We start from the raw sequence: 26556 nt of genomic DNA, 5'->3' as shown, positions 1-26556 counted from the left end.
CATTTACTGATAATAAACCATAAAGAAATATATTTAAAACATTTTGGCATGTGTGTGTGTGTGTGTATATATATATATATATATATATATATATATATATATATATATATATATATATACATATATATGATTTTACCATTTATTAAAGATGAAAGCAATACTAATGAGATGTGCTAGTTTATTTTTCCATAAAGAATTAAATCTTAGTGGAATACTTACTTTTACTCTTGCCAAATGTTTCATTACATTCATTTGTTACATTCATTCATTACAAACATTGTTACACAATCCCACAAAGAGTCACAATCCACAATTTAAGAAGTTTTGATATGGATTGCATACTGGTTCTCATGTTCTGTCTATCCTCAGCCTTAGGTCAGCTTCACCATTTCCCTTCCTTTGCCATTCTCCCAGGCTTCTGGATGCCACTAGATGAAATAACAATTCCATGTCAACTGAATCCATGATAAATTTGTTTCCATGCCAACTGAGTCCATGATAAATTTGTTTTATCAGATCTCAATTTGTCCTTCATTGATGCACAGAAAAACTCTTCTTTTCTTGATTGGTTCTGTCCCACTCCAAAATTTCTCCTCCTTAATGCTGTCTTCATGCCCCTTCTCTCAATGGCAAAAGGAAATGGCAAAACACTCCAGTTTCTTTATCAAGAAAACTCCAAATAGGATCACAAAGAGTAGAACATGACTAGAAACAACTAAACAACAATATGTACCAGCATTGCCTTCAAGGAATTTATTTTTTTCAGGTGGAAATTCCATGAATGAATAAATCACTTAAAAAATTTAAGTCCTTAATGTGCCATAGTGCTGCTTAGAGCAGGAAATCTAATCTTACCTTATACCATAGAGTGAATGTGAGAAAGACAAAGTAGACTTGAGAAGTATCCTGAAACAATATACACATGTAACTATACAAAATATATACAAACTAAATCCAAGGCAATTAGGGCAGGCTATGAGGAGGCACTACTAGCTGGAGGATCAGTAGAGTCCTCATGTGTACATTTGACTCTTGAAATGAGTTTTGAAGGAAACTAGGGATTATAAGTGGAAGAGGTAAGAAAGGAATGGATTCTAGGCGGTAGAGATATCACATGGAATGCTGTGTGAGAGAGACAAGGAGCCCAGTTCTGCTGGAACCTAAGAATTCTTGAAGAAGTAATGTGTAAGGCAGGAAAGGTAGGCTGGTTTGTATTTGACCCTTGAGACTTACTTTGCTAGAAAGAAAGAAAGAAAGAAAGGAAGGAAGGAAGGAAGGAAGGAAGGAAGGAAGGAAGGAAGGAAGGAAGGAAGGAAGGAAGGAAGGAAGGAAGAAGAAAGAAACTAATTGATTCTATTCTCCCTCAAGTTTTAATCTCTTTCCTTTCACTGCCAGACATCTGTGAGAACTATCTCTGTTGCTTACTCTATTTCTCAGTCCCTTTCAATCTAATTTCTAATCCCACCTTTATGATCCAAGGTTATGCATTATATTTTAACCTCTAAATCTTTCTGAAAATTTGATATTCCTTGACCTGGCCTTACTGTAGCCTTCAGTATTGTTGACACTGTCTCTCTACTCCCCATTCTCTTCATTTCTCTTTATCACTTGTCTTTTATAGCTCCTTCTTAATTTTTAGTCAAACTACTTTTGCTGTGAGCCCCTTTTTCTCCCCAACTCCATACCTGACACAATCCTTCTATAGCTTAATCTAATATTTACTATGTTCCAAATACTGCTAGTAGCAGAGGATGCATGAATAAACAATGAAACAAATCCTAACAAAACTTATTTTCTAATAGGAGAAGTAAATTAGATACAGGTAGTATAAATATTAAGTGAATAAATGCAAATATACAATATAATGCAATATTATATAATTATAATTAATAAAATTGTAATATATCATAACAACATATACAATATTATATAATATATTATACAATTATATGTTATACATAAAATTATAATACAATATAATATGATAATACAAAAATACAATATAAATATACAAAGTAGTTAAATATAAAAGGCAACACCTAAATACAATAGAGTTGTAGATCAACTCTATTGTATTTAGGTATTGCCTTTTATACTTCTGGAAGTCTGGAGTCTGGAAGCTTCCTTTTCACATACAAACAATATATTACTGGATTCTGGTTTCTAATCTACTTTTCAGCTAAGTGGTATATGCATAGCATGCCAGATCTGCAGTTGGGAAGACTCATCTTCATGAGTTCAAATCCTATCACAGATACTTACTAGATCCGTTACCCTTGGTAAGTCCCCTTAATCCTGTTTACTACCATTTCCTCCACAGTAAAATGAGCTAAAAAAGAAAATAGAAAACCATTCTAGTGTCTGTGCTAAGAAAATTCCAAATGAGGTCACAAAGATCTGGCATGATTAAACAACCACAAAGTTGAATACAAGGTAGTTGGGGAACGAGGGTCCTAGCAGTTGACAGGAAAAGCTAAATGAAAAAAATGGCACTTGAGCTGAATCTCAAAGGAATAGAGGGCCTCAGTAGGAAAGAGGTAAAGAAAGGAGCATGCTCAGGAATAGAGGTCTGCTGTTTAGTCAACTGGAATTGATTAAATGCCATGTGCCAAGCAGCATGCTAAGTCCTACAGATACAAAAAAAAGCCAAAAAATGTCTCAGACCTTAAGGAATTTGCTGTCTACGTGAGGAAGACAATATGAAAACAACTTCATATAAACAAGAAGTTGTTTTAGTATCAAGTTATGAAAGCTTTAACTAATGTGGTAGCTATGTTAATATAGCAGAAGAGGTTAGATAGAAGGGATGATAGATATACAGCATAAATCGGGGTTGGATTTAGAGGGGAAGAGAGGAAAGACATAAGATTAAGGAAGACTGAAAAAGACTTCTTGCAGGAGGTGGGATTTTAGCTGAGTATTGAAGGAAACCAGGACAGCTGGAAGGCAGAGATGAACAAGAGCATTCCAGTGGCACTAGATAGCCTATAAAAATGCCCATTATTGAGAGATTGTGTCATTTTGGGGATTTTTTTTTAAATAAAATGTTCTTTTTCCCCCCATTTACATGTAAAAAAAACATTTTTAATATTCATTTTTAAGTTTTGAATTTTATTCCTTTCTTCTTTCCTGCTACCCTCCCTGAGATAGTAGGGAATCTAATATAGTCATATATGTGAAATCATGTAAAACAGTATCATTTTTGAGGAATAATAAGGAGTCCACTGTCATAAGATCATAGTATATGGAAGAAAATAACGTGTAAGATGTATTGAAAAGGTAGTAGGAAGGGGACAGATTATGAAGAGCTTTAAGAGTCAAACACCAGCCTTTCGCTATTACAAAGGTCTGGACAGTAGCATTCTGTGTGAGGAACAAAGACAATAAAGTTCAGGAGAAGTAATTTCCAGTGAGATTGTAAAGATGAGTTGGGGTCAGGATATGTAGGGTTTTAAAAGCTGCACAGAAAAGTACATTTTATTCTCAAAGCAATTGAAAGCCACTGGAGTTGATTAAGTAACTCAGATGTATGCTTAAGGAAAATTACTTGTGCAGTAGTGTGTAGGTTGATCTGGAGTGATTAGAGACTTAAGGCAGAGAGAACAGCCAGGAAGTTGTTTTAGTATCAAGTTATGAAAGCTTTAACTAATGTGGTAGCTATGTTAATATAGCAGAAGAGGTTAGATAGAAGGGATGATAGGAGATAGAAGATAGAAATGATGAAATTTGGCAAATGATTGGATCACAAATCCTTATTTTCCATTCACTCCTTAATTTATAATATAAATTGAGTCAGGATTTGACAACTAGAATTGTTTGTGGATATGCACATTTCATGTCTTCCACTATCCTACCCTTCAGTAGGATGAGTGAAAAATTGTCCAAGGAATGAAAATCATTTTGTCAGTTGAGAATTCTTAACTTGGATTCAGATTTAAAATCCTGCCTCAAGCACTTTCTAGCTGTGTTTCTTTGGCAAGTCACTTAACCTCTCAACTTAAGTTTCCTCATCAGTAAAAATAAAAACAAGCACCTATTTTATAGGGTGTTGTAAAGATTAAATGACATAGTACTTCTAGAGTGCTTTTCAAACTTGAAAGGATTGTATAAATGCTGCTGTCATTATCTTTATTATCATCAGTATGAGCAAGAAGTAACCCATTACATAGTGCATTCCAAAATCGCTTTTTAAAAAATAATTTTTTCAGGACATCATTATGTAATGACCTTGGAATCAAGAAAAACTGGGTTCAAGACTCGCCTTTAACGTACACTGACCATGTAATCCTGGACAAGTCAATTTCACTTCCCAGTACCCTAGGCAACCCTAAAGCGGCCACATTGCAAGCTGAGTTGTAGAATAGCATGAGGAAGTTTATTATACTGAGAAACTGATGAAGTTGCAGTGCCAGACTTTCAAAAAAATTTAAATTTAGTGAACAGCTGCTTTTCATGGTAGAACAAAATTAACAAAGTTGTGTCCTTGAGATTTTTACTGGAAGCAGAGATTTTTAAAAAAATTTTGGAAGCACTGATTTGGAAGAGATGACTAAGCACCAAATATTGCCCACTGAAATTTTAGTTAAGACCAGAAGCTTAATGAGATTAGTACAATTTACTAAGAAATTTAGTCTTCTTAGCAACTGAAATGAAAGTCAACTCTAGATCATAATTGTTTTTATCTCTATTGTTCTATCACCCTAGGAACCTTGACTATGTGGCAGGGTGTGTACTTATCATCCTCACCTACAGATGATCATTTTCAAGAGGAATTATTTCCTTCTTTGTATTCGTAACCTGGGCATTTAGCATATCTGTACATGGAAGGTACTGAATAAATACTTCTTGATGAATTGAAATTAAAATCAGAGAAGACATTGCTTCTCTCATAGAAAGGTTAATTATACCTCTCATTTTTGTAATAAAGCGATAAAGTAGTGGCAACTGAAAGAAGCTTGAGGTGGAGCTAATATCAAATATGGATTATGCTTTCTATCTTTAAATTTTTATTCTTATAATTCATTAAGGAATGAATTAAACATTTGAAAATTTAGTTAATAAATTTAGTGTTTTAAGATATAATTAATATTTTCAACTACTAAGATTTTGTAAATCTTTTACTAAGTTCCCAGTTAACAATAGTTACTACCACAGATAAAAACCAGGTTTAAAAAAAATGCAGAAAAATCACTATTTAAATATTATAATAGCAGACTTTTTGTTTGTTGTCAAAAATTCAACATGTCCTGGTATGGCCTTTTTTTTAAAGCATTAAACGTATTTTTTTAAAGTAAAAGCCAGCTTAAATTTTTTTTTTTTCATGAATAGTTTAGTAGCAGTCCTTCTATAGTAAAATTGATCATCCATGGTCGGTCAGTGTTTATTATATCATGAAATGATGTCCCAAGAAGTCTTCAATCCTTTTTTTCCCCAACACAGTTCATTCTTATTTATTAGTTCATAAGTACTGCCACAATAACATTCCTGTCCTTTATGTTCAGGAGAAAATCTTCTTCTCTTGTCTAATACAGAGCAAGTATCTAATGATGCCAGAAAGTTGTTCACAATTCTTAAAACAAATTCAAATTTTGAAATGTTATAAATAAATTCATATTTACCAAAATATCCATATAATTAAACTCAGAAATGCTAGCACATAGTAAAATATTTAATTAGAACACTCAATGATTCATTCTGAATAATATATTTTAATTTTAACCATTTTGGATGGAAACCTTTCCAGTACTCTCCAAGAGAACATGTCACAACTTCCTTCTCTGCTTTCCTAAACAGAACATGTTGAACCTATTTTCATGATGATTCGTTGTCATGATCATGTGCTGTCACCTAATAATTATACTTAAGGCCTGTTGAAGTTGGGGCATGTTTATCCCATGACTACTTATTTCTATATTTTTGAGTTCCATAGCATTTTTTTGTTGTGAATTTTTGCTGCTGTTGGTATGTCTGCCTAGAAGGGTCCTTCCCCTTCTGATTTGTCCTCTTTAATCCAATGTGGACTTGGAAACTAGACAACCAAGCTTGTTACAATTATGTCTAGGAAACAGTAAATACTAGACTCTGAATAAATGCATGAGACTGCTGTATTAATAAAATTCCTGACTTTAGTGTATGGCTATTTCAGCTATCCAGAAACCTTTCTTCCCCTCCCTCCCCCCATTCTCAGCTCCTTCTTTTGTGTATGGGGGGGGGGGGTGAGTGGCTGGGAATGTGTGAGGGAGGAGAGAAACAGAGACAGAGAGAGAAAGAGAAAATGAGAATTAAGTTCTACATAAGTGAAATTTCAGTATACATTACAAAAGGGAATTTGGCAGCCAAAAGAAACTTTAAAAGGTAGAGCTAATATTAATTATGGATTATGTTTTCTCTTTTTTTAAAAAAAGTTTTTTTATTTTTAACAAGACTTGTAATTTATTCTTATAATTTATTAAGGAATGAATAAACATTTTTGAAAATTTACAAAGTCAATAAATTTAGTATTTTAAGATATAATTAAATATTTTTGACTACTAAGATTTTGCAAATCTTTTACTAGGTTCTCAATTAACAGTGTTACTACTTCAGGCAAAAACATCACCATGCTTTTTCACCATTTTGAGCTGATCACTTTACAGAAAAAAAAAAATTTTTTTTAAGAAAAAAAAATGGTGATAGTAATATTGAGCCCTCACAAAGAAATAATGCATTTTTGAAATTGCTATTATAAAGAAGTATCCTAATATTCATAAAATATGCATTACTCTTGGCAATTGATCCTGAATACTAATCCCCCAGTCTCAATTCCTTTTTCTTTTCTACAGGATAGATCTTTGTAGAATTGATATTCAGAGAAAATGGTTGCCAAAGCTCTTAGTAAAAAGATACATACATTTCTTTATTACATCAGTGTTTAAAAATGTTGCTTTACCATGGGGTATAAATTCTGGTTGGGTATTATGGATAATAAAATCTTGATAGTTTCCTGGATTAGACCTATTAGGGTTATTTAGATAACACAGTTTGAATGACTTCCTCTCAGGAAACATTGAAACTGGAAGAAAAAAAAAATGGTAACCAGGCACACATAGTTAAGCACTTAGAAGGAATGTATTCTTTCTATTGGCTGCAAAAAGAAACACAGAAGCAAATCAATCACCTCTTCACAAATCTGGGCAGATTGTTGGCCTTCACTGCCAGAGGAAGAACATTTATTTATGGCATTCTTTATTGGTCACAAGCATTAACCACAAAATTGGTAAGATAGCCTCATAATTTATGCATTAGCTAATTTGCTAACATGAATGATGATATCAGATGGGGAAGCAAATAATCACAGATTTGTTCACATAGGTTCTGTTTCTTTTCGGTATGGAAATAGCAACAGCTTTTTTATTATCTTAGAAACAAACACATGTGCATGTGCATCTAATTTTTGTTGAACATATCTAGATAGCATTTTGATACATGAACCTTTCAGAGACTAGTGCCCATGTTCACTGGATGTGTTATTGTTTCTTGAAAGCTGGGAGTTAGAGGGGGGGACAGAAAGGAAGGGAGGTGATGGGTGCATATGTGAGTGGATAGAGGCAAATTAGGGCAAGGGTATATTTGTTATTTCTTAGGATCAATTCTTAAGTTAGCAAAAAATACTCAAGATAAAAGACTGGTTGATTCATAGGACATTAAAGCCAAAAGAGACCTCAGCCTGCCTCTTCATTTTGCACATGAGAAAGCCTAGGGATCCTGTGAAATATATAAATGTAACAAAATTTAGGTAAGTTTTATGTCACTACTTTTTGGTAGGAATTTGCTACATGACTTTGAGAAGTAGGCAAAGAGTTCATGTGGTTCAGATATTGATGTCAATTATCCTTAACTTAAAACAAATGGATAAATAGCAAATTTTTCTTCAGACTTGTAATGAGAAAAGCAGCAGTACCTCAGGTCTTGAGGTTTCCTCCTCATACTGTGAACAAATATTCTAGATTATTCCAACATTTATACTTTCCCCTATAAGCAGCCAACGTAATTCTGGAAAGCAAGAAGCTTGCACATTTGTGAGATAATATGTCTACAATAACCCTGCTTGGCAGAGGAAAGACTAATATATTAGAATAATGGTTGAGGTTGATGCATTGGGTAGAGTAGATGGGCATTTTGGAAAGGCAGAAGTAATAAGATATCTTCCTGAGCCCACATACCAAGCAAAATTATATTCGGAAATATGATGATTTCCTTTTTAATTGACTCTAGATAAAAGGAGAAAGCTTTCAAAATAATTGTATAATAGGCTGAAAGGTTAGGGGTAATAGCAAGCTAATCTTTATAATGAGCTCCTGCATTAGAAGTCAAAATATAGTCAAAACTTCAAAGCTGAGATGCTTCTTAAATATTGAACAGTCCCTTTAAATGTTAGTTTTTTTGTAGATTGTATAAGAATAGCAAATTAGATCCCAATATTTTGTTGATGCCATTGTTTGCTGATAAACTTTTTATTTTTAAATTTTTTGTTGATGTTCAGTGTATCTGGCTCCCTACAACTCCATTTTTTAAAAAATTTTCTTGTTAGAGATACTGCAGTGGTTTGCCATGTCCTTCTCTAGCTCATTTTATAGTTGAAAAACCAAGTCAAAGTTAAATAACTTACCCAGAGTCACATAGCTAGTCAGTATCTGAGGCTAGATTAGAATCTTCCTGATTCTAAGTCCAGTGCCAGATCCATAGTGACACAAGTCAAAGAAGTATTTAAAACTCCTATAACCCAAATTCATTTTACTTATGTTACTTGAGCACTGTTATTACTAGAAAAGTAAAGTATAGAAGAAAGCAACTCTCATAGTAGATTGGAGTCAGAAGCCCAGCATTCACTACCTATGTACTCTTGGGGAAGTCACATTATTCTGTGAATCTCAGTTTTCTAATCTATAAAAAAATGAAGGGATTGGGCCAACTGATCTCTTCTAACTAAGATGAATTTTCATGATTTCTTCTAAGGGTAGGGATTCACTTTTTCTCTGAGATGATAGCTCCAGATAGATGGCTTCCCAGAAAACATTTGAAAAGATCTGGCCCAACTCTTTAGTTGTTATGCTTGTTCAATTATTTCAGTCTTGTCTGACTTCTCATGACCCCATTTAGGGTTTTCTTGGCAAAGATACTGGCGTGATTTTCCATTTCCCTTTCCAGCTTATTTTACAGATGAGGAATTGAGACAATCAAGGTTAAATGACTTGCCTGGGGTCATATAGTTATTAAGTGTCTGAGGCCAGATTTGAACTCAGGAAGGTGAGTCTTCCTAATTTCAGGCTGGCACTCTATCCATTACATCACCCAGTTATCCCTATTGGTGATCATAGCATAGTAGAAAGAACACCAGCTGCTTTGGACTCAGAGCTTGGCTTCAAATTCACCCTTTGTCACTTATTTTCTGAATGACCTTGCGCAAATTACTTGTCTGAGTCTCAGTTTCTTCTTCTGTCACATTAAAGTATGACCTCTAAGGCTCATTCTCTTTCTAAATATATCATCAGATCTATCAAACACCAGCGATCTTCCTCTTATTATTATGGTATCCAATTGCCCATTCTAGAGAGGAAATAAGACAGAGAAACTAAATTAGCAGCAAAGAAGTTGCTTTCAAAGACTGGGCTCCTGACCTTTCTTCTGTCGGTCAGTTCTGTTAATATAAGAAAAATAAATAAAACAATAACAAGCTTTAACTCTTGCAATCTTATCTTTGCTAGAATTCTAAGAAAGTATCCTAGCAAAATGTTATCTATATCCAGTGAAAGAACTGATAGCATCTGAATGCAGATTAAAGCATACTGTTTTCACTTTTTTTGTGGTTTTTCTTTGCCTTTTTGATGTGCTTCTTCTTTCACAACATGACTAATATGGAAAAATGTTTTATGTTATTGTACATATATAACCTATTTTAAATTGCTCACCATTTTAGGGAAGGAGAGCGAAAAATTTGGAACTCAAAATTTAAAAAAGTGAATGTTAAAAGTTGTCTTTACATGTAATTGGAAAAATACTATGGAAGGAAGGAAAGGAGTGAGGGAAAGAAAAGGAGGGGAGAGGATGGAAAGGGGAAGATTCTAGCCTTTGTAATTATGATATGATACTAATCATTAGCTCTACTTTTAAGACAGTGAAGAACATAATATTCTTAAAGTTGTTCAACATTCCTAGAAGATTAGATAGAACCAATAAGAGGTAAAACCCAAGTCTCTTGGAGCATCATCAAGTACTTTTTTCTACTATACCATAGAAATTTATCTAGTAAGATGTAGTAAAGGACCCACATGTTATAAAATACTGGAAATGAAATGTAAAGTCCTTGAAAAAATTAAACATATAGTCCAAGGAATAGGATCATAAAGAATATCCATTTTTTCTTTAGGAAAATGTAAGAGGTAGTAATCCTAAAATTCTTTAAACCATAGTGAGTTTGGGGAGTAGGGTTCATTTGTTTTAATCCAAAACCTGCCAAATAATAATGTTCTGTGATCTTAGGTAAACCATTTAACCTCCATTTACTCATATATGGAGTAAATGTTCTTTCTTAAAGAGTTATCTTGGAAATCCTGTGTCCCAAAAGTCTTGGTCCTTTAATCTACTAGAAATAAGAGAGCAATCAACTGATGGACATTATATATATTTGAAATAGTAATCAACCATCCAAGTAGTTTTTGAATACCTGCTATATACTCAAAAGTGGTACAGTAATGTAAAAATTTTCCATAAAACTTAAGAAATAAAGCTACAAGTGCTTAACCTATTTGCTTCAGGAGAAAGTTGTAAAACTAAACTTATTAGTATAGACAGAGTGTAAATTTCTATCTGTGCTGCAAACTCCATTCACAATCATTTAGATCATTCAGTAAGCTTTGATTAAATGCCCTCTGTGTGCCAGTACTTTGCCAGGCCCTGAGAAGGACATAGTGATGGAAATAAAATTATCTCTGACCTAAAGGAGTTTAGATTCTTAGAGCATGTAGAGCTGTGGATTACCCAAATTTATTCCCATTTATCAAGAAGAAAAAGAAATGTCACTCAGGTTTTATTTAATTCATTTACTATTCCGAGTTTTGTCACTAAGACCCTTATCTAACATCACAACACCAGTGGAATAGATGTTAACTTTTGTAGCTTTATTTCAGTGACTATCTAGACTTTTATTTGGAAGGAATTATGCATTAATTTATGGATCAGCCACTCAGCAGAGAATTTTACAAATATTATTTCATTTAATCTTCACAACATCTCAGGGAAATAGGTACTATTATTATCCCCATTTTACAGTTGAGGAAATTGAGGCAGACAGATTAAGTGACTCCTTCATGGACATACAGCAAGTAAGCATCTGAAGCTGAATTTGAATTCTGCTCTTTCAGACTCCAGGCCCAGTGCTCTATGTAGTCTATTACCTATCTGTCTGTAGGTCTACATAACATCAGCGTGAATCAGTTGAGTTAATCAGGAAGATACCAGCTTTATAATTTTTGTTATCAGTAATAATAATCATATCTTTTTTTTTCCTTTTTTGCTGAAGCAGTTGGGGTTAAGTGACTTGTCCAGGGTCATATAGCTAGGAAGTATTAAGTGTCTGAGGCTAGATTTGAACTCAGGTCCTCCTGACTTCAGGGCTTGTGTTCTATCCACTGTGCCACCCAGCTGCCCAATAACAATAATATTTAACAGTCTTATTTACTTTATCTCATTGGCTAACAATAAAACTCTGTTTTTTCATTTTCTTAATGGAAAGTCTTTTCTCTCTCTGAGCAGGAAAATCAACCACCTTAAAGTTGATCTTTGTATTTTGCAGGTTGCTGCCGGAGAATGCAATGAAGACACAGAAGTTTACAACATCACTCTTTGCACTGGGGATGAACTCACTTTAATGGGCCAGGCAGAGATCCTTTATGCAAAAACATATAAGGAGAAGTCACGATTCAACACAATCTTCAAGAAGATTGGAAAACTCAATTCCATCGGCAAGCTGGGTAAAGGCAAAATGCCTTGCCTCATTTGCATGAATCACAGAACCAATGAAAGCATCAGCCTTCCATTTCAGTGCAAGGGCCGATTTAGTACCCGCAGCCCGCTGGAGCTCCAGATGCAGGAGGGCGAACATACCATCCGCAACATCGTGGAAAAGACCAGGCTGCCTGTCAATGTGATTGTGCCGAGCCCCCCGCCCAGAAACCCGTACGATCTTCACTTCATTAGGGAAGGTCACCGGTACAAGTTTGTGAACATCCAGACCAAGACGGTGGTGGTTTGCTGTGTGCTCCGTGGCAGCAAAGTCCTCCCCATGCATTTTCCTTTGCACCTGACAGTCCCCAAGTTTAGCCTCCCAGAAAACCTTGTGAAGGGAGAGATCTGGCCTGAAACCCTGGTCCAGCATTGGCTCGGTGTCTGCCAAGAACAGTTTGACATCGATGAGTATTCCCGCGCCGTCCGTGATGTGAAGACAGACTGGAACGACGAGTGCAAGAGTCCTAAGAAGAGCCGGTGTTCCGGCCACAACCACATCCCCAACTCCCTCAGCTACGCCCGGGACGAGTTAACACAGTCCTTCCACCGGCTCTCTGTCTGTGTGTATGGGAATAACCTACATGGCAACAGTGAGGTGAACCTCCATGGCTGCAGGGATCTGGGAGGGGAGTGGACTCCATTTTCTCATGACCCCCTCCAGTACCAGGACTCCGGTGATAGTGGGAGTGATTATCTTTTCCCTGAAGTTGGCGATGAATCCGTGTGTTTCCCATCAAAGCCAGAACTCCCTTATGAAGAGCTGTGGCTTGACCAAGGCAAGACAGACAGCCAACCCCTTACTGGTTCCTTGAGCGAAAAAACCAAATGTGATAATTACAGAAGCTCTATCCGGTCAAAATGTGGCACTTCTCTCCCTGTTGCTGGGACACTGGCAGCCACGACATCTTCAGATGTGGCCCTACCTCCACCTCCAGTGCCTCCGAAATCTGAAGCTGTAAGTCATGTAAATGTTTATATAACTGAGTTTCACTTGCTTGGAGGGAGAGAGAGGAAGTCATTGCTTCTAACTCTGTCTCCCTTACTCTCTAATTTATTCCTGTTCTCAGTGGGTACGGAGAGAGAAGAATTTTCAGGGAAACTTATATTCGTAGTTTTATAGTCAAGACCACATTGCTGTATCATTTCTTTAATCAAAATTTGGGGCAACTGGACCAAGAACCAGTTCTGAATTTGAATAGAAATGATACGTAATGCATTGTAGGGTTATCACAGGTACAGTTGTGGTTGGTTCTTTTGCTGGTTTGAGTGGCCCAAAATGATTTCTTCATTCTTCTCTAAACATTGATAATATAATATAATGTAAATTCATAGATAGCAAACAGTTCAGACCTTAATTTTCCTTACAACCATTTCCTAAAATGCCTCCCCAAGTGAGAGATTGACTTTCATTGTATATTACCCATGTAAAGATTTGGATGAGTGAAAGAGAGGGTTTTCCAGAGGTTTAAGGATCTCTCCCATGGTATTTCCATAATACAATGGGGAAGCACTGAACTCAATGACAATACCTCAGTTTGAATCCTGGTTCTTTTACTTAGTGAACAAACATTTATTAAAGCACTTAATATTTGCCAATTATTGGATTAGCACTGAGGAAATAAGGAAAGGCAAAAAGCACAGCCCTCACTATCTAGAATACACATTCTAATGTGGGAGATGTCATTCAAATAACTATATATATATACAACTTAGTGAATAAGCATTTATTAAAGCACTTAATACTTGCCAATTATTGGATTAGCACTGAGGAAATAAGGAAAGGCAAAAAGCACAGCCTTCATTATCTAGAATACATTCTAATGTGGGAGATGCCATTCAAATAACTATATACATACAAGACACATTCAATGTAAATGGGAGGTCATTTCAGTGAGAAATCACAAGTAGGAGGAACCAAGAGAGGCCTTTTGTAAAAAGTGACATTGGAGTTGCGTCCTGAAGCAAACCAAAAAAAGGAAGGATGGGCAGACAGTGGAAATACAACATCATGTATGAGAATCACCCGTGTGATTTCTAATGAATTACTTATAAACCTGGCTAAAATTCATTCCAGCAGTGATAATCCAGGGGTTTTGCACAATGCACACATTTCCATGTTAGCTAAAAAGAATTATGTGGTGTTTTTCAACTTGATATGGCTTGATGCTGAATGTGCTGGAGAATGACAAACTAAAGATCAGATTTTTGACTGTAATCTGCCTTCAATTGGAACTATATAAGAATAGCTCATTTTAATTTATTGAGATGTTACTTTCTCCATCCCTTCATGTACCTTAAACTATGCTCCCTCCTATGGAATAGCCAAGCATATAAAGTGTCCTGGCAAGTTAGTTACCTTTTAATCCGGTAATGCAATCTGTTCAATGAAATGTCCCAGATCAGGCAGTAGCAATTGGAAAAGAGAATTACTCTTGAAATAGCTGTATCTGCCACATCTTTTTCTGAAAGTTGCATTGTGATTTGACAGATAGCTAGGGAGGAAGAAAAGAATAAGGGAAGGAGAAAGGGAGGGGTAAAAGGATGGAAATGGACAGATGGACACATGCCTACTACCTGCCAGGCCATGTTTTAAACAGTAACTGAGGCCAAATTTGATTTCAGGTTTTTCTGATGCTACATTTCTGATGTACACTAGTACCACCTACTTGTTTAGTCTCAAGCTACTTTCCCTTGGTAGAAGTCATAACTTCCTAATTGTTAGGAATGTAAACATCATAATTGTTAGATTACTGATCTGCTTTAGCCTCTTGTTATGTTTTTGGGTTCCCAGAATAGTATCTGAGATAATAAAATAAGAACTAAAAACTCTCTTTTCCACCAGCTGCTATAGGCTTCTTAGTAGAGAGCTCAGCCTAACTAAACAGTTTACCTGAAGATGGGTACTCTTCCCTCCAACAGGGCATCAGCCAAAGATGCTTTTTCTTGTAGAACACTGGCCACAGCTGGTGACAGATGGATACCACATGGGCATCATTCCATTACACATCTGAGGCTTTAAAAGGAAGAATTAGAAGATTATTCCTGTGATGTAGGCTACAAAGACAGAGCGAGGAAGGGGGAGACGGTAACTGATGATAGATGAGTAGGAAAATAAATATTAAGAGGCCTAATTATGACCCATTTGCTTATTTTTTAAAATTCATGTTGAGATTAAATTTAAAACTAAAATCAAAGCTGAAGTACAGAAGAGGAAATGTTTTTGGCCACTTCATTCTAAGGGATAATTTCCTAGGGAGTCAGAAAGATTTTTCAAAGCCTGGCTAGTGTTTATGGCCTGCTATAAACATAAGAATGATTTGAATTGGGGAGGGAGATGGCAGCCTGAAGTAATTTAACTTATTTTAAAATTTTAAAAAATATTTAGGCATTTAATATGCTGTCATTTTTAAATTAGTTTTGTGACTATTAAATAAAATTTTCCATTTTTAGGATGTGCGTGGGATCCAGAAAACACCATAACTGTTAGATGTGGCTTTAGCTTGCAGTTTTCAAAGGGAAACTTTAATGGAGCATAAACTCAAATGCTCCCACAGAATTAAATAAAATTTCTGCTGTGGATGGTAAAAACAAAGTTCTAGGAGAGAGATGTGCCATGTGTCTAGCAGCAACTCCTCTAGCTAATTATAGATATAATACGTTTTTAGGGGTAGTCAGTCTTGACTTTGTCTGGGAAGGTGATGACTACTACCCAAAAATCCTTTTAGAAGGGCTGTAACTGTGGGAAGAACATCAAAAGATATCTTGAAATGAGGGTCTACAAACATCTCTCCATAGACTTGAAAAAAGATCTAGAAATGATTTAGAGAGTTCTATTTAAAAGTAAGCAAGAAAGAAAAAGTAGTTTATTGACTGCTTTTGTTTGTTTTGTTATTCAGTCATGTTTGATTCTTTGTAAGCCCTTTTGGGGTTTTCTTGGCAAAGATACTGCAGCAGTTTTGCCATTTCCTTTTCTATCTCATTTTATAGATGCAGAAATTGAAGCAAAGAAGGTTAAATGAATTAGATAGTGGGACAGCTAGGTGGCACAGAGGATAGGGCACCAGCCTTGAATTCAGGAGGACCCGAGTTCAAATCTGGTCTCAGACACTTAACACTTCCTAGCTGTGTGACCTTGGGCAAGTCACTTAACCCCAGCCTCCAAAAAAAAAAAAAATGAATTAGATAGTAAGTGTCTGAAATAGGATTTGAACTCAGGAAGAAGAATATTCCTAACTCCAGACACTGCACCATGTAACTGCCCTAATTGACTAATTGAAGCAAAAAATATATAGAAAAACCTTATTGCATCTTGACTTATCCTGGTCTTCACTTCATATTGGTGCTGAAAACAGCTTGGTCCAGTAGAAGTAGAGCTTGAATAAGTCATAGCAATTAGGTTTTAATCCCAATCCAGCCACTTTGTGATGTGGACAGATCACTTAACTTCTCTGGACCTCAAATTTATCATATATAAATCTTAGGAAGGTTATATTAGGTAGTCTGTAAGATTTTTTCTTACTCTGAGTATATGATGCTGCATGATATCCATTAGCCTCTTCTACAAAAACATCCTCTCCCTTAAAAATATATTGACTTCTGTGTAAATGAGATGAAATCATCACTATTCAGAAATGAAACATCTGGGTTTCTTTTTATCTATACATTTCACTGTCTACATTTTAAGCAGATTAATTATTCTGAGAAACCAAATAGACAATGTGCTTGGCAGAAGAATTATCTCTTTTTTTGGTACTGTTAAATTTACTTTAATGTGAGTTTGTAGCTACCTGTTATAAAAGATCTCTTCTAACACTAAATCCTATTATCTTTAAAAGAACATTTTGCTTTCAGTACTGAAGCACATATTTCTTTCTTTAAAAGAATTACTCTTTTTTAAAATTTCCCCTCCCCCAATTATCAAAAAAGTCTGTGGGAGATAGCAAAATGTTTCCTTTTCTGTGAAGATAGAAATAACTGTTGTTTGCCAAAAATTGGTTCAGATGAGGCTGAACTAAGATAATAAGCCTAACATATTTTGGTAACTTTTTTTTCATTTTTAAACTTGTACTAGTCTGTCTTGGGATCAGGGTGTCATGACAGGCCATTCATTTTATGTATATTTTTCTGTTGGTTTGTGTTTTGGATTTTTGACCTTCTTTAGTACAATTCATCTACTCCTCAGCAACCTGGTGGCTCTCCATTTCCTGCGGCTTTACCAAATTTGTGCCACCCTAAGTAAGCTTTAGCATCCCTGCAACTTCCAAACTCAAGAGAGCCACCAGCCTCAGCCTCCCAAGCCACAGAGATTAAAGATGTGTGACATTAGCTTGTTTCTTAAACAAATTCTCTTAAATTCCATCAGTTCTAATCAGATCATCACTTTTTCCTTTTTATAAATCATTTTTATTCCATTCATATCTCTCTCTTTCTCTCTCTCTCTCTCTCTCTCTCTCTCTGTCTCTCTCTTTTTTTTTTTTTTTTTTTTTTTTTTTTTTTTTGCTATTGGCTATTATGTTTGAAGTTCTACTGTAATATGACTTACAGACATACATGTTCCCAAAAGGCATCCCACTGTGTAAAATTGAATAATAAAAACCACAGGGCTTCATGGGACAATGAGATCAGGAATACAGCATTCAAAAAACTTTGTCAATGACTAGTTAAAAGATAGGCATCTAATAAAAATGGCAGGACAGTTTTATGCATGTTAAATTATTAAGAAATACATTCATAATGCAGTAAACCTGCACCCTTGGTTTCCATAACTGAGGGTAGGAAGGGAGTATGTGGGTTTGGACCACCTCTCCTCCGAATCCACACTCCCTTCTGCCCCAGAAGATATGCAAAAAATATGACCTAAAGTTGGAAGTTGGATTTCAGGTACCCTCTCTTCTACTGGCTGTCAGTGGGAATAAAACTCTCCTCCAACTCTTAAATCACTGATGCTGTCTCCAAAAGGTTCTAGGGCAGAAAATCATGAAACATTGAGGTGAAAGTTCCTTTAGAAGGAGGTAAAAGAAGTCGTGGTGATTTATAATTCATTTTAGGACTCTACTTGATAGAGGTATTGGCCTTTAGATATGGAAGAATTCATATGTATTCCAAAAAGGACAAATTTGGGAATGTTGATTTGCAAAAATAATATTTACAAAAGAAATCATCAATAGGGCTCTACTAATTAGCAAACTTAAAATGGTTTGCATACAATTTTTCAAGAATATAACCATTATGTAAATATATTTCTATGTATTTTCTGGCAGAAAGACTGAAAGTACATAGTTTGAAAGCTTATTATACCAGATTCTTTGCTGCCCATCTTTTAAAAATGATTTTTTTTAATTTAAAAAATGTATTCTGAAGAATTATATGTCTTTCATATTATTATCCTTTGAGGAAAAAAGTATAAATTAAAATACTGAATTCTATCATGGGTTGATACTTTCTTGAACTCAACTAATGGCAGTCATATATGCATATAAATGCATCTGCCCATTGTTAAAGTCCTTTTTTTCAGAAAATTCTCAAAAATTTTCAGAATTCTAGCATAGAATTCTCTCTTGCTGGTAGTTCTCCCCTCCCCCCATCTTAATGGCATATTCTCTCTATTGACACTATGGCAATATCCTTGTCCCCGCCTGCCCAGACTTTAAACAACTACTTCTTTTCAGAACCAGCTGATGTTCATGCTTCCCAATTGGTGACTGCCTGCTCCCTCCCACTTGCCTCTCTTGCCGGAGGCTTGGAATATCGAGTCCATTTCAGAGCCAGGTCTGTGTTAGGTCCTTGTCTTTAATGTATAAAACTGGAAAAATAAAAATTAAATGTGTCTGAGAGTCACAAGATTTTTGACTTTTCAATTCCTATCTGTTCTTTGCCAATTGATAAAATAGAAGTTCATTTTATTGTGATATCATTGCTCTAAACCTTTAAAAAAAAATTTCTATGACTGAAAACATCCACTTATGGCTACTTGATGAGGTTGTGAACTTTTTGTATAAAAGCCTCTTTTATAAATTAGATTTCTTAAGGCTCTAATGATTTTGTTATGGGGGAGGGAGGAACAGCGGGGAGAAGAAGAGAATGGAATCAAAAGAACATGAAATCCAGAGCCTGGGAATTTTGAAAGCAAAGTTCAATAAAATATAATTACAAAACTATTAGATAATTAATAGCAATTATAATATTATTAGCATTTGTGTAGCAAGTTAAGTTTTACAAAGCACTAAGTACATTTCTGTCAATTTGATCCTCTCCAGCATTACCTTAACTCTCTTGTCTTATCTTGAAAAGTAGTAATGAAGGAAAGTAATATTCTGAGTGAATTAAGCTTATTGTTCCCCATAATCTGAGGAGGATAGAAAAACTGAATAATTATCAGCACAGATACAAAGTGATAATTTTTAATGTTTAGAGATAATCTACATTCCAAAGCAAGATAATCTTTCTTTTCTTTTGGAGGACTATGGTAGAAGGCAGTATAGTACAATAGCGAGCGTGACTTTGGAATCAGAAGTGAGATTAAATTCCAGGTTTGACACTTGGAAAGTCTGTTTCCTCATATCTAGGTACCACAGATAGCAGTTCAATAAATGAAACAATGAATACTTTCAAAGAGGGCAATGACTAGAATATATAAAAGTACTTGCAGAATAAATATAAAAAGAATAAATCCAAAGTAGTTAAGTTTAAGATAATTTAGAAAGGAGGATCTGGAGAGGCTTCATATGGTTCCTTTGGAAGATAAAGAATTTCACTTGACTGAATGTAAGGACTCTTCTAGCTCTTTATGATCCTATCATAAATTATCTCCCCAGATACTCATGCCAAAGAAATTTTGCTCTTTCCAACAAATATCCTTTTTTGTTCTGTTGTTTTTCCAGTCATGTCTCTAACTCTTCATTACCCCATTTGGAGTTTTCTTGGCAAAGATATTAGAATGATCTGTCATCTCCCAATCATTTTACATTTGAGGAAACTGAGGCAAACAATACATGACTGGTCACCCAGCTAGGAAGTGCCTGAGACTAGATTTGAACTCACTATTTTCCTGATTCCATGCCCAGCAGTCTACCCACTACATGACTTAGCTGCTCAAATACTTTCTCCTGGTGTATTAATAAGGTATATTAATAAGGAGGGTATGATATGTTTCTTCTAGAATTAATTAGTTTTGTCCTGAAAACACTTAGTCATATTTTTTTTATTCATTAAATAAGTCTTATCAGCAGCCCTATGTCTAATTACAAAGGCTAACAAGTGAATTACTAATGTGTACAATATGTATACTTTCCTAGCTACATATGCAAATAGGAACTTAAATGTGAAACTAGGACTTTTTAACTTTTCTGCCAGTTTGACTCATTTTTGTGGTTAGTTACTCCATTAAAAATAGCATTGAGCAAACACAGTTATGAAATTGAAATACTTTTTTCTCCTCAAAGGGAGTCTGAAGCCTATTCAGCAAAGAATGTTTCATAGTAAGTACTTTGTTTACCTTTCTTAAACTGTTTCTTTAATCCAGGAAGTGAGAGACAGTCTATAAGAGTATACTTTCTTTCCATAGCAGAAAATTCAGAAGTTCCAAGAAAAGGAGGGAATTGATGCAAAATATAAACTCTAGGATCTCAATTTTCTCACTTTATATGTTCAGTGTTGTTATTCCACTTTTTCTTTGTGCCTTTTTATGAATTGTAATCATGAGCAAAAAGTCTGTATGGAGGAAATGGAACATGACCATGTCATCAGAAAAATAATTTTTTTGTTCAATTTGTTTCTAAAGGTGATTGAATTAGAATATATTCTCAGGATAGTGTTTGCCCTCAAATCATAAAATGTATATGTAGCTACTTTCTAGAGTCTGCATCAATGCCAAAGATAAAAGAAAAATGGACTCAGAAGTCCTTTATATACTTTACTCTTAGTTTCAGAGTACAAATGCAGGTATCTTCCAGGGGTACTCTTCCAAATATTGCATCACTTTTTATTACAGGCTCACTATGTGGGCACTAAACAAAGAAGAAAATGTAAGCTTCTTGAGGCAGAAAGTTTTATTTTTATCTCCATATCCTCCATTTTTATCAGTACAGCACCTGACACATAGAAGGCACTTAAAATTGCTTGTTGATTAATTAAAATGAAAGTGAGACTAAATTTTCTCTGGAAATAGTCAAGAAAATGACTTTTTCTTCCAATAGCTGAATGCCTAGGGTGAGAATTAGATGAAGATTTTGTTTCCACATAGTCATGTGGTTAGTTGTGGAATAAAGGAAATTAAACTTAAAATAGGAAGCCATAAATAAGAATAAGAAACATGTATTAGATGCAGAAATTTGTATATACACCCAAATAAGGTGAACCCCAAAGAGAGATATAATTAGGGGTGGAGACTTATGTGGGAGAATTAAGCAGTCCAAATAGGCTTTAACTCCTATAGTACCCAGCCAATGGAGAATCAGGGAAGGACTTGTATTTTGGGAACAGGAATCATATGCCTATCCTTTTAGGCACCTGTTCTTTGAAAATCTTGAATAAAAATCTTTTCCTGGCTTCATCATCAAGTCTGCAGAGTTCTTGTCTCTTATACTAAAACACATGCTCAAAAGTATATAAAATATCACTATTCTATTTGGGTTGGAGTGCATTGCCTATAGCTTAAAGGTTCCAGCCAATAAGCAGTGGTCAGTCAGTTCATTTGTAAGTTTTGTAAGTATTTTTTAAGCTTCATCAATGAACTAGGCATTGGCTTTACAAAGACAAAGGCAAAATCAGCTGCCTTCAGGGAATTTACAGTCTAACCTACAGAAATAAATAGCATCTTCACACATGCACACACATCACACACACACACACACACACAGAGATCCTTATCTTTTAGAAGGGGAAACAGAAGTATCACCAAAAGATTCATGTGGAAGGTAGCACTTAAATTGAGCTTCCAGTGAAACTAGACATTTTGAGAGACAGAGGTGAGGAGAGAGTGCATCCTGGGGATGGGACACAGCCTGGAAAATGAGTGATATGTTTGACAAGTGGCAAAAAAGACAGTTTGTCTTTTCTCATTTTTTCATTATGTGTCCAAAGTTCAGCTTCATTATTTGATCTTCCAGTGAATATCCTGAATTAATTTCTTTTTTTCTCAATAATAGCTTTCTATTTTTAAAATATGTGTAAAAATAGTTTTCAACATTCATTCTTGCAAAATCTTGTGTTCCAATTTTTTTTCTTTCTCCCTTCCTCCCATCCCCTCCTCTAGACAGCAGGTAATACAATATATGTTAAACATGTGCAATTCTTCTGAACATATATCTACAATTATCATGCTGCATGAGAAAAATCAGATAAAAAGGGGGAAAATGAGAAAGAACACAAAATTCAAACAAACATAACAAAAAAGGTAAAAATACTATGTTGTGACATTCAATTTTGACAGTTCTCTTTCTGGATGCAGATAGCTCTCTCCACTGTAAGTCTATTGGAAATGGCTTGAATTACCTTATTATTTGAAAAGAGCCACGTTCATCAGAATTGATCATCATATAGATAATGATCTCCTGGTCCTGCTCATTTCACTTAGCATCAGTTCACGTAAGTCTCTCTAGGCTTCTCCGAAATCATTCTGCTAGTCGTTTCTTACAGAACAATAATATTCCATAACATTCATATACCATACTCCATTCTCCAACTGATGAGCATCCACTCAGTCACCAGTTTTTTGCCACTACAAAAAGGGCTGTCACAAACATTTTTACACATGAGGGTCCTTTTCCCTTTTTTATGATCTCTTTGGAATAGAGGCCCAGTAGAGACACTGTTGGAGCAAAGGATATGCAGTTTGAAAGCCTTTTGGACATAGTTGAATTAATTTCTTTTAAGTATTTACTGCTTTGATGTTCTTGCTATGCAAAGGATTCTCAAAAATCTTCTCCATCACCACAATTTAAAAGCATCATTTCTGCAGTGCTCACTTTTCTGTATGATAACTCTCACAACCATACATTGCTACTGGAAAAATCATAGCATTGAGTTTTTGGAACTCTGTCAGCAAGATAATGTCTGTTTTTGGTATACTCTCTTGATTTGCTATAGCTTCCTTTCCAAGGAGTGTCTTTTAATTTCATGGCTGCAGTCACTGAAGACAGTGATCTTTGAGCCCAAGAATATAAAATCTCACACTGCTTCCATTTCTTTTTTCCCTTATTTTATTTTATTTTATTTTATTTTTTTGGTGATGGGACCAGGTACCCAGATCTTAGAGTTTTTTTGTTTTTTACCTTAAGGTTCAAGCCAGCTTTTACATTCCCCTCTTTCACCCTTATCAAAAGGCTTAACTTCTCTTTAGTTTCTGCCATCTCAATGGTATCATCTACACACTAAGATTGTTGCTATTTCTCCCAGCAACTTTAATTCCAGCTTTTGATTCATCTGGTATGGCATTTTGCATATAATGTATTCTGCAGATAAGTTAAATAAATAAGGTGACAATATACAGCCTTTTTGTAATCCTTTTCCAATCTTAAACCAATCAGTTGTTCCATGTTTAGTTCTGTCTTTGGCTCAAATACAGGCTTCTCAGAAGTAAAGTAAGATGGTCTGGTACTCTCTGTGTCTTTGAGGGTTTGCCACATTCTGTTGTGTTCCACATATTGAAAGACTTTAGTATAATCAATGAAGCATAAGTAGATTTTTTTTTTTTGACACTGCCTTGCTTTCTCCATAATCTAGCAAATGCTAGCAATTTGACCTAAAGGTCTTCTTTAAAAGTGCTCTTCTGCATCTTCAAAAACCAGTTTGTCCTTCCAATAGTTCTTAATTTACTGTTACTGAAGCCTCACTAAGCAGAATAACTTTGCTGATATATCAAATGAGTGCACTTCTTTGGTGATTTGAACATTATGGCATCTCAAATCTTTGGGATTTGGGCATAAATTGATCTTTTGTCACCACTGTTGAGTTTTCCAGATTTACTGGCCTATTGAATGAAATACTTTAACAGCATCATCTTTTAGGATTTTAAATAGCTCAGCTGAAATTCCATCACCTCCACTAGCCTTATTATAAGAATGCTTCCTAAAGCCCACTTGACTTCATTCTCCAAGATATCTGGCTCTAGATCAGTAACTACACCATTGTGGTTTTTGGTGATGATAAGATCTTTCAGGTTTAGTTCTCTTGTATATTCTGGCCACCATTTTTTAATCTTTTCTACTTCTGTTGAGTCCCTACCATTTTTGTTTTTTCTCATGCCCATTTTTGTATGAAACTTTCCCTTGATAGCTCTATTTTTTTTTAAGAAATTTCTTCTTTCCCATTCTGCTATTTCCTCTTCTTTCTTTTCATTTCTCATTTAAGAAAAAACTTATCTCTCCTTGCTAGTCTCTGGAATTCTGCATTCAACTAGATATATCTTTGCCTTTCATTTTCCTTCTTTCCTCAGCTATTTGTTTTTTTGTTTGTTGAGGCAGTTGGGATTAAATGCTAATTAAGTGACTGCAGCTGATTTAAGTCACATTCTCCTGAGGGCCTGGGCTCTATCCACAGTGTCATCTAGCTGCCCCTTTCCTCAGCCATTTGTAAAGCCTTATCAGATAGGCTTTCTTGTTTTTCTGTTCCCTCCTATTGCAATGTTGCTAATCTTTTCCCATTGTTCTTCAGGTACTCTGTCTACCAGACGTAATCTCTTAAATCTATTTGTCACTTTTACTTCATAAGAGAAGTTATTTAGATCACTTATATATGGTCTGATGGTTTTCCCTACTTTCTTAGATTTAAATCTGAATTTTGCAATACAAAGTTTGTGACCTGAGCTACAGTCAATTCAAAGTCTTGTTTTATCTGTCTGTATAGAGCTTTTCTACCTTTGATTACAATTACAATATATATAACCAATATATATATATATATGTATGTGTATATACATGCAAACATATATATAATCAATCTGATTTTGATATTGATGTTGCGTTTTAGGCTATTGTTTAGATTGTTGGGAAAATATGTTTGGACATGACCAGCATATTCTCATGACAAATCTCTATCAGTCTCTGCCCTGCTTCATTTTGTACTCCAAGGCCAAACTTGCCTATTATTCCAATTATCTTTTGATTTTCTACTTTAGCATTCCAATCCCCTGTAATGAATGTGACATCTTTTTTTGTTGTTGCTATTTTTTAAAGGATGCTATAGGTCTTCATAGAGGTGAACAACTTTAAACTCTTTGCCATCAGTGGTTAGGGTATAGGCTTGTTTGTATTACTGTGATTTTGAATGGTTTGCCTTGGACTCAAACATATCATTTAGTCATTTTGGAGATTACAACCTAGTACTGCTTTTCTCACTCTTTTATTGACTATGAGTGCTACTCCATTTCTTCTAAGAGATTCTTGCCCACAGTAGTATACGTAGTGATTATCCGAATTAAATTCATGCCTTCCTATCCATTTAAGTTCACTGACACCCCAAATGTCAATGTTTAATCTTTCCCTCTCCTGTTTGACTACCTCCAGCTTACCTTGGTTCATAGAAACTTACATTCCAGATTCCTATACAATATCGATCTTTATACCTTTGGACTTTCCTTTCATCACTAGATAGTTTCATCACAGCTGTTTTCCTTGGGTTTTTCCCCCAGCTTTGGCTGAGCTGCTTCATTAGTATTGCAGCTATTTGTAGTTGTCCCCTGTTCTTTCCCAAAAGTATTTTGGACACCTTTTGACCTGAGAGGCTCATCTTCCAATGCCATCTCTTTTACCATTTCAGTATTTCCATGGGATTTTTCTTGCCAAAGACACTGGAATGATTTGCTCTTTCCTTCTCTAGTGGATCACCTTTTGTCAGAACTCTCTACTATGACCTACCCATCTTAGATAATCCTTCACAGCAAAGTTCATAGTTTTATTGAGTTATAAAAGCTGCTTAGCTACAACAAGGCACTGTGAAGAGCTGCCCCTTCCCCCGATCTCTTGCTTTGGAGGTAGGTACAATGGATGATAGTGGCCATTAAAGATGGAAAAGTTCAGATTATAGAGGATTGTAAGAATAAAATAGTAATTTTTTTAAAACTGTGATGAGCAATGAGCTTTTAAAGATTTTAGAACAAAGGAGTGATATAATGAAGGACATATACCTGAATTAAACAATATACCAAAATTGTAACAGTAGGGGAAAAAAATGACATTGAATAAGAAAACTGAGGAGGAATCTGGGGAAAAGTAAATTAATCTCTCTGGAATCAACTCTTAGTCCCAGAGATCCGTGATACTATCTATAAACAGGAGAAACAAAGGTACCAGGGGCTTTTTCTTAGCTCTCTGAGTCAACATCTAGCTTAGGTAGGAAGGAAAGATGGAAAACTAGCTGAATCTGGAGTCAGAAAGACCTGAGTTAAAATTCTACCTCAGAAACTTACTAGCTGTGTGATCCTGGGCAGGCATTTCACTTCTCTCTACCTTAGTGTTCTCATCTCTAAAATAGGGATAATAATAGTATTTACCTCCCAAGTTTGTTGTGAGAATAAAA

General features: G+C 35.1%; 1 protein-coding gene across 2 annotated transcripts in view; it reads left to right on the top strand.

The window, feature by feature from the left end:
- The window catches only part of GAREM1 (GRB2 associated regulator of MAPK1 subtype 1), a 193352-nt gene that overhangs the window by 159457 nt on the left and 7339 nt on the right, over window positions 1–26556 (top strand). For both annotated transcript variants that reach the window (XM_074277466.1, XM_074277457.1), the window contains exon 4: window positions 11831–12997. In XM_074277466.1, coding sequence (XP_074133567.1) covers window positions 11831–12997 — 1167 coding nt within the window. The remainder of the gene's footprint in view (window positions 1–11830; window positions 12998–26556) is intronic.

The sequence above is a fragment of the Sminthopsis crassicaudata genome, chromosome 1, assembly GCF_048593235.1.
Source record: "Sminthopsis crassicaudata isolate SCR6 chromosome 1, ASM4859323v1, whole genome shotgun sequence".
Lineage (NCBI taxonomy): Eukaryota > Metazoa > Chordata > Mammalia > Dasyuromorphia > Dasyuridae > Sminthopsis > Sminthopsis crassicaudata.
The sequence above is the reverse complement of the archived record's forward strand: the minus strand, read 5'-3'. Positions and strand labels throughout refer to the sequence as shown.